At 36.4% G+C, this 8,258-nt stretch overlaps 1 protein-coding gene across 4 annotated transcripts in view; it reads right to left on the bottom strand.

Annotated features, from left to right (window-relative positions):
* Window positions 1–945: 945 nt before the first annotated feature.
* LOC111435652 (lysine-specific demethylase 5A) overlaps window positions 946–8,258 on the bottom strand; it is a 23,557-nt gene continuing 16,244 nt past the window's right edge. For 2 of the 4 annotated variants that reach the window (XM_023073095.1, XM_023073096.1), the window contains exons 21-34: window positions 7,822–8,157; window positions 7,472–7,654; window positions 7,188–7,249; window positions 6,656–6,734; window positions 6,437–6,586; window positions 6,215–6,348; window positions 4,830–4,950; window positions 4,664–4,737; window positions 3,714–3,858; window positions 3,415–3,564; window positions 2,629–2,724; window positions 2,456–2,551; window positions 2,181–2,383; window positions 946–1,380 (exon numbers count right to left, since the gene is read on the bottom strand). In XM_023073095.1, the coding sequence (XP_022928863.1) occupies window positions 1,140–1,380; window positions 2,181–2,383; window positions 2,456–2,551; window positions 2,629–2,724; window positions 3,415–3,564; window positions 3,714–3,858; window positions 4,664–4,737; window positions 4,830–4,950; window positions 6,215–6,348; window positions 6,437–6,586; window positions 6,656–6,734; window positions 7,188–7,249; window positions 7,472–7,654; window positions 7,822–8,157 (2,070 nt within the window). In that variant the 3' untranslated portion in view covers window positions 946–1,139. Of the gene's footprint in view, window positions 1,381–2,180; window positions 2,384–2,455; window positions 2,552–2,628; window positions 2,725–3,414; window positions 3,565–3,713; window positions 3,859–4,663; window positions 4,738–4,829; window positions 4,967–5,060; window positions 5,453–6,214; window positions 6,349–6,436; window positions 6,587–6,655; window positions 6,735–7,187; window positions 7,250–7,471; window positions 7,655–7,821; window positions 8,158–8,258 lie in introns of those variants that run through there. The other 2 variants (XR_002709104.1, XM_023073097.1) reach the window with 2 other exon arrangements.

Raw genomic sequence — 8,258 nt, 5'->3', positions numbered from 1 at the left:
ATAATGTAACAACCACCTGCCACTTTGTCTGATATAGTCATCTATCTCATAGTTTTAAAATGGGTATAAATGGGTATGTTTCTTTTCCCTCTCCAACTGATATAGAATCCACCTTTTGGAGCTGGTGTATATCGTTTGTAACTTCCCCTCTTCAACCGATATGAAATCCACCCCTTGGAGCCAGTGTATATCATTTGTAACAATCCTCTTCAACCGCCGTGGAATCCACCTCTTGGAGCCAGTGTATATCATTTGTAACAATCTAAGGCCACCGCTAGCAAATGTTGGTGGATTCAGTGTATATCATTTGTAACAATCCTCTTCAACCGCCGTGGAATCCACCTCTTGGAGCCAGTGTATATCATTTGTAACAATCTAAGGCCATCGCTAGCAAGTTTTGGTGGAGTCAATGTATATCATTTGTAACAATTAAGTCCACCGCTAGCAAATGTTGGTGGATTCAGTGTATATCATTTGTAACAATCCTCTTCAACCGATGTGGAATCCACCCCTTGGAGCCAGTGTACATTATTTATAATAATCTAAGCCCACCGCTAATAAACATTGTAGATCCAGTGTATATCATTTGTAACAATCCTCCAAACCCACCGCTAGCAAACATTGTCCGCTTTGGCCCATTACGTGTCATCATCAGCTTCACGGTTTTAAAACGCATATGTTAAGGAGAAGTTTCCACACCTTTATAAAAAAAAGAATGATTGATTCCTCTCCGTCGCGAGATCTCACCCATAAAAAGTAAATTAATTAAAAATACAAATGATGAAGACAAATGATTTTTATTTTAAGATTATAAATATAAACCAAAATAAATTTTGGAGAATTAGTTTATTTGAATTTCAAACCTAGTTTTACATTATAATACCAAAAACATTAGGGATTAAAACAAATTATGAAGAACTTTTTTTAAAAAAAAAATAACAAATATTTACAAATAATACTCATTTATTTCATATATGTCTCTAAGCATATATCCATATATCCCAGCTGGGCCTGAAGAACAGAAAATTAAGAATTTGGGGTTACACATTATTGAGCTCAAAGGTAGTGTGATCATATGAACAATTGAATCAATTAAATGGCTTTTTGGCTAAACTACCTAACCTTCCATCTATTCTTCATTATTGCTCAATCAGGAAAAATGGTGAGAGACTCCCAAACTCTGCTCTCCTTCTCGTAACTCTCCTGAAAGGCTTCCTGTTTTGCCACCATAAGCGTTCTATTCCACTTGGGCACCTGATTTCTCTGTAGCAATCCGTCACGCTTCGAACTAAATTTCGCTTTGTTTTTTTCGGTTTCGATCTCTGCTTCGTGCGCTGAGGAGAAGGGGTCTTTGGCTCCACAAACTTTGTGCCTATTGAACTGAACAACAAAACCAACAACAAACAGACGTATTACTCAACAAAACATAATTGGCAGACATCCGTAACTTAATCAACATGTTACTGGTTTCAACTAAGTGGAATAAGAATCATTGCTTCCCTGGTCTATTTCTTATTCATTTAGAGTGTTCGACAATCAACCTTTGATTGAGCAGTCATTTTTCGTAGTCACTAGGCATCGAAACTAAGAAGAATCCCACTTTGGTGGAAAATTCAGAACTCAAATATGAACCATAGATCGAAAGAAATGAAATTCAATATCTAACTTAGTCATTGTAATCGAAGCCTAGTTTACGAGGTCAAGGCCGCACAACACAGCTGGAAGTCAGAGGGCTCATACTACCTACCTAACCCGTCGCTCCTAGGGGCGGTAGATCGGAAAGCGCCTGGAAAAGCACCCCATTCATCCAAAAGAGAACCAACTATGAATTCAGAAATGGAAATGGTTTGATTGAGAGAGATCAGACTGCTTAGATTGGCATGAACTGGTCGGTGACTTGACAGTCTAAAACAATTCTCTAATACTGTCCAAACCACAGTTTAAAAAGGAAAGAGGAATTGATAAGGATCACGGTGTTCCAAATGTTCCAGCTGAACCTATTACACGATCCAAGGCCAAAAAGATTCAACAAACATTCATTCTTCATCTACAAAATTAGATAGGCTCGGTTCAACCAGGAAGACTTTTCAAACAATGGTATAAACAACACCAAGAGAACACCAACTACATATTTGCAATAGAAACTGAGGAAGAAGTTTGACATGAACAGAACTCTTTACCTTTCATATTCTGTTGATAGCTGAATCAACATTTTATTGTCTACTTGCGGTTTGCAGGCTGGGCAGATGTATATCTTCGGAGTAGATTCAATCTTGACACAATCAAAGTGATACCACTCTTCACAAATATCACAAGCAAGCATTGGTCTGCGATCATTTGGCTTTCGGCAAATGCAATAAAGCATACTTCGATTTCTCAATAACTGCACCCACAAGGTCAAGCACTAAGCACCACGGCATACATATTCTCGTCTATAAGAATGAATAGCAGATACCTTGAGCTCCCTCTCGAGGTATGCAGGTAAATTTTCACCCTCCACAATCAGTTCGAAAACTTTCTCCAATTCAAGAGCCCCACAGTCAGCTGAAATCTGTAGAAAACAAAAGATGATGAAGTCTAAGAAGACAAGGTGAGGGAAACAGAGCATCATATCAACATTTAACAGACCTTCCTTGCAAGACTTCTCCACTTCGAGCAAACAATCTTCACTTCTAAAAGTTTCTTTCTGTAGAAATCTTCAAGCGGAATGCTTATGGCCGATCCCTATCACGTGTTATTGAAGTCAGTATTTATATAACAAACAACCTTGACAGGAAATAGCACATGTACATCATAATTATCTCCCGTCCAGTTTGGCCAAAGGAGAGATGACATAGATGGCCAAGATGAGAAAAATAAGCTAAAAGTCATGGTTGATCGAATTGGGGTTCATTTCGTTTTCCATGCGTGTAAAATGGATGCATATGTATCATAGCTTCAAGAACTACTGTGAGATCCCACGTTGGTTGGAGAGGAGAACAAAACCTCCTTTGTAAAGGTGTGAAAACCTCTCCCTAGCAGACGCGTTTTAAAAACCGTAAAACTGACAGCGATATGTAACGGGCTAAAGTGGACAATATCTACTCTACCGGTAAGCTTGAACTGTTACAACTACAGTTTTGCCGAAAGAAATCGTGAGCTGTTTAACAGCATCTCACTATGTCCATCAAAAAGACTCGGCAAAAGTCTTCCCCACCTTAATTTTCAAGTCTTTAGTGTAAAATCCCAAACATAATTTTCAAGCACGTTATGTATTACTTGTTAATTCTTTAACGAAAGTATTTAGAGATTCTCTCAACATCTAACAATCTTGTACTCATCACAACCATTGTCATTCAAAAGCACCAAAGTTTTCCTACTGCAACAATATTTAGACTTAAGAATGCTTCAGCAAACCATGGTAACTGGGAATACCTCTTCGAGAAGCTCCAGGACCTGTTGCATTGTTGGTTTTTCAGAACCTTCAAGAGCTTCCTTGACTCTGAATCTCCACGAGTTCCTCACTAGTTCCATCTCAAGGCCACACTTACCTTCCTGATCATTAATGCCTGCAACGTCCATAGCCTGTGACAGTGAAATCCAATCATTTTAAAAAACTACACCCATACATCATATGCATAAAGGAAGTATTACTACTACTCTTCTATGCTATCTTGAAACTACACAAATATTGAGCACTATGAATAACTTAAGAGGAAAGAGAATCACACAACCTTTAAAGCTACTGTTAACCTCTTGCAGGTGGTACTAAAATCTTTATCGAGACAACGTGAGGCAAAGTCCAAGACTTCTGTCAAGTGAGATTTGCAGACTAAAGCCTGCTCTACCAGTTGCTGTAATACATCCTCCTCTTCCATCCTGGAAATATTTTAAGACCAAACTTCAACAAGTTTTCAAGAGACATTTTAACATTTGCATGGAGAAGCATCATAAGGAAACACGTAGAGAAACCTCTGTTTAAAATGATATGAATTGCATTTACATATATCTACCCTCAAGGGATTCAACAAAACTTTTTTAACAGTACAATTTAACTTCAATTTTGGAGTAAAAAAAAAAAAAGAAGAAAGAAAAGGTTTGTTTTAATTTTTGGAGTTTGCTTTTGTTTCATAAGCTTAGCTGGTAAGCACCAGTTCCTGTCTTTGTTTTAGCTGGTAATCGTTTGGGTCAGTGCGGAAACTAGGGTTAAGAATAGTTTTCTATTTCTAAAAGTAACAAATAATTTTTTGACGTAGAAAACTTATTTAGCAGAATAATTTTAAAAACAATTTTCAGAACCGGAAACATAAACAAATATTTTTATGCCTTCTGCCCTTCACATGCTTTCTTTGAAATGTTGTCCATTGATTTTTCAGTTACAATTATAATCGTTTTTCACGTATGTAAAAGAAATAAATGAAAATAAAATATTAAATAATATCTTTCCAGACCGTTTTTAAATTTAAAAACAACATAAAATAGTTCTATTAAAAGATTAGACGACAAAATAGTTTTTAAAACTACCCATACTAAAACAAAAATTATAAATAAAGAGATCAACTAGAGGTAATCTGCAGGATCAATTACATAAGAATTCAACTAAAAACCTAAAAAAAGCAAAGATTAAAAAAACCAACAAAACAATATAAAAGTTGGTTACCGACGGAAAAAAAAAGGTAGTTACCAGACATAAAAGTTCAAGGCATCAGATTTGAGCTTAGTGAGCATTCCTAGTTCAGGACGATTTGCTAAAAATCTCTGCAACAAGAAAAATACAAAAATATAATGACTTTGGAACGAAGGATGGTGTAGACAATCTAGAGAAAGAGAGAGTGAAAGATAGCACCTACCAAGGGACCTCCACTTTTATCAACTAAGGACACAGCCCTTAAGCTACAGCAATAATAGCACATAAAGACATCTGTACTGTTTGTTTTTTCTTTTGCTTGTCCTAGGCACTGCAAATGGTAGCTGTTTCCAAGAACATCTATAGTGTTTAGTTACCATATTGTTCTTAAAGATATTTTATAAACTAATCATCAAAAAAAATATAATAAAATAATGAGTACGTAGTACTGCATGCATGCATGTATGTAATAGGAACATGTGTCATGCTGTATGATTATACATACGCACATACACGTGCATGTATGCATAAAGGATGGATGAATATATTTGTTCATGCACGCAGGCTTCACTGTGTGTTAGAATGTTGGGATGGTAGGTGGCAGTATGGTAGGTGGTATAAAAGACAAGGCTGTTGGGTTAAAGCACGACTCCAAAAAGTTTATCGGTGTTGGTGGTTGGCAGTAGCACCTAGTTGAAGGAGTTATGTTCGTCAACGAAAGCAACCATTCTCAAGTGCCAAAGAACTGCAGGGTTTGAGATACGGTCAGAATCGTTAAAAGAAAATGTTTCAATGATGCCCTCATGAGTAGTAGAACAGCATGTTGGCTGAATGATGACTGAGCTCCTAGAAAAAGTTAAATGCACATTAGCAGCCTCGTTAGTGGTTAATGGACAAGATTATGTCAGTGAGTAATAACGCAGCAAGAGTTGGCAGTGATTGGTCTGACTTTAGAAATGTGACAAAGACTGAATGCCAGAAGAAAGAAAGGTAGCAAGAGGTATTTCAACGTCAATGAGGTAAGTGGGGCGACAGCAGTGCAGACATATAAATTTAGCAACGTGTACTTTAATTCCTCATGTGCCAAAATCAAAGAAGAAAAGTGGCATGACATCACGGAAGTCAAGTGGTGTAGCATCAGTCATAGCATGGGCATGTGAAGTTAGTTACACGTGTTGACTTCTCATATCCAAGAAGTTTTCAAGAGGCAAGTCAAACTAAGGGAATGGTACAAGAGCAGACATTTGAAGCAGCTTTACAAACTCATCTTGATTCTCTTATAGGTAAAAGTTGAGTGACAGAGTGGGTTCAATGTTAGAAGTGAAGCAAACGAAGATGGATCCAGCTGGTTTAAGCTCCATTCACCCCACACAAGCTTAGATAGTCAACTTCAAGGTAAAGAAAAAAGGTTTGCTTGACAGTTTGGGCAAGCCAAGCCATGTAAAGAAAGAGCCTGAATGAATAGTGCTGGCAAAGCATGCAGTACGGAGAATAACTAGGTGTTTTTGGGCAACGCTGGTGTTAGTTCAATTCAGAGAAGCTGTAAGCAACTCAAAAACCAATCAAAATAAGAGCTCAAGTAGGACAAGATGAGAAGATTGACCATACCTTTCTTTACAAACTGTGCAAGCAAAAAGATGCTGATCCTGTGAATCGCTAGAGCAACACACACATAAGTTTTGATCAGTGTTGAGCAACGACTTCTCATATATGTTTAGGGATCTATCCAGTGATTTCTTTATCTGCATGATAAATATGATATTGGACATTCATTAAAAAAATGTATTGTCAGCGTTCAGTAAGACAAAAGAAATATTATTTCATCAGAACCTCTAGTAGACAACCAAGCAAAGAACTTTCATCCCCAAAAGATGTTTTCATGATTTCCCGCATATGTTTCTTCCACTTTTCAATCTTTTCAGCTTCGGATAAAATTAATTGTAGCTCAGAACAATTGAAGGAAACGGCATCTCCTTTTTCCTGAATGTTCAAGTATAAGATGATATCATCTACATAATCCCTGTGGACGAATCAAGCAAAATAACATACCTTAAGTTTTAATAACCGAGTCCACAATCGTTCAGCACGCTTAATAACAAAAAATTGACGTACTTCTTCCAGCCACAACCTACGTGCAGAGAGCATACCATAGATCACATATCAACAATAGCCACATATAAGTAAAGATATATATAAGATACTGCTACGACTGAGCAAGCAGAGACGCACAGAATTGGGGGTTCACTTACAAATTCTAATCCATGTAAATTTCAGAAACGATTATTATTTTTATGAAAAGTCAATGAATAGTTATAACGAAGTAACTTGACAAATTACAGCAAAATGCCTTCATCCGAAAGAAAATTCCAACACTTTCTGATGTGTTTTAGACGAAAAAAAAACTGGATGTAGGATTTTGAGCTTCTGAAATCCAAGTAATTCTTGCAAACTTAATGGGAGAGGCTAGAAGGCAAGTTAGAAAAAAAAAAAAAAAAAAAAAGAGCTTTACAAGAAGCAGGAAGATGCATGCATACATACAACAAAAATAGAAATTAACAAGTCAAAGAATAAGAAAATTCACTTGTGCGTCCGAATAGCATTTACAAGTTGATCATTCATGGCTGAGAAGTTGATTCTGATACTCTGCAAGTAAAAGACATTCCAACCGACAAAACAAACATCAAAAATCTAAAAACATAATTAAAAAAACATTGTATTGTATGTGTGTATATATATATATTAGTTCAACAATTGCACGGAAGGGGGGTCGAATCATTGATTTTTATGATGGTAATTGATATCTTATCCATTGAGCTATACTCAAATTTACAAATATATATATATGTTCTACGGCTGTAAAGATACCTGAAATTTAGAAAGTAATTCCTCAGCATCACTCAACTTTCTTTGTTTAAAATTGCACGTTCCAGGAATCACCTCTAAGGCTTGCTTCAGCCATTTGACACCGTCCACCAATAAGCTCGACATAACACTGGAGGCATATAAACATGAACTGTTCTCTTCAACACTCAACAAGCTCTCAACATCCTGCCACAAAATTATTTTCTTTTCAGTCGAATGGATTGCAAGTCCAATCCAACAAACCTAACCTCATCACTCTTGGAAATAACTATCATAAAAAAGAAAAGTGCAAATAAATCCAAGATCATAAAAAAGGAAATATAACACAGTTCATAACAAACTTTCAAGTCTACCTGATAAGAAGGAATAACATGGCAAAGAGAAAGAACTTTATTGCACCAGATGAGTGTAGAACAAGCACTTTGAAGTCTGGAAATCTCACGGAAGTCATAATCAAGAGATAAACTGGCTGTAATAGCAGTATTGATTCTATCAATTAATTGTTCAATCTTAGGAATAAGACAATTGCTCAGGCCATCTCCTATATCACTCGCATTCAAAAGATTATCAATATCTTGCAATAAAGAGTTTGCTCCCTCTTTCCAATTCTCGCAGTTTCTCAGTACGGTTTCAAGCGTTCTGCTTTCGTCCAAAGTAACCTTAAGGAGTTTTGACTGAGAAACCAACTCCTGCAAAATTGGAGTGTGTTAAATATCAAAGACCAGACTCCAGATACTAAATATATATATATATAGATAGATAAAAAAAAAAAAAAAAAAAAAAAAACCTT

The sequence above is a fragment of the Cucurbita moschata genome, unplaced genomic scaffold (assembly GCF_002738365.1).
Source record: "Cucurbita moschata cultivar Rifu unplaced genomic scaffold, Cmos_1.0 Cmo_Scf00050, whole genome shotgun sequence".
Classification (NCBI taxonomy): Eukaryota; Viridiplantae; Streptophyta; class Magnoliopsida; order Cucurbitales; family Cucurbitaceae; genus Cucurbita; species Cucurbita moschata.
This window is presented reverse-complemented; position numbering and strand designations above follow the sequence as displayed.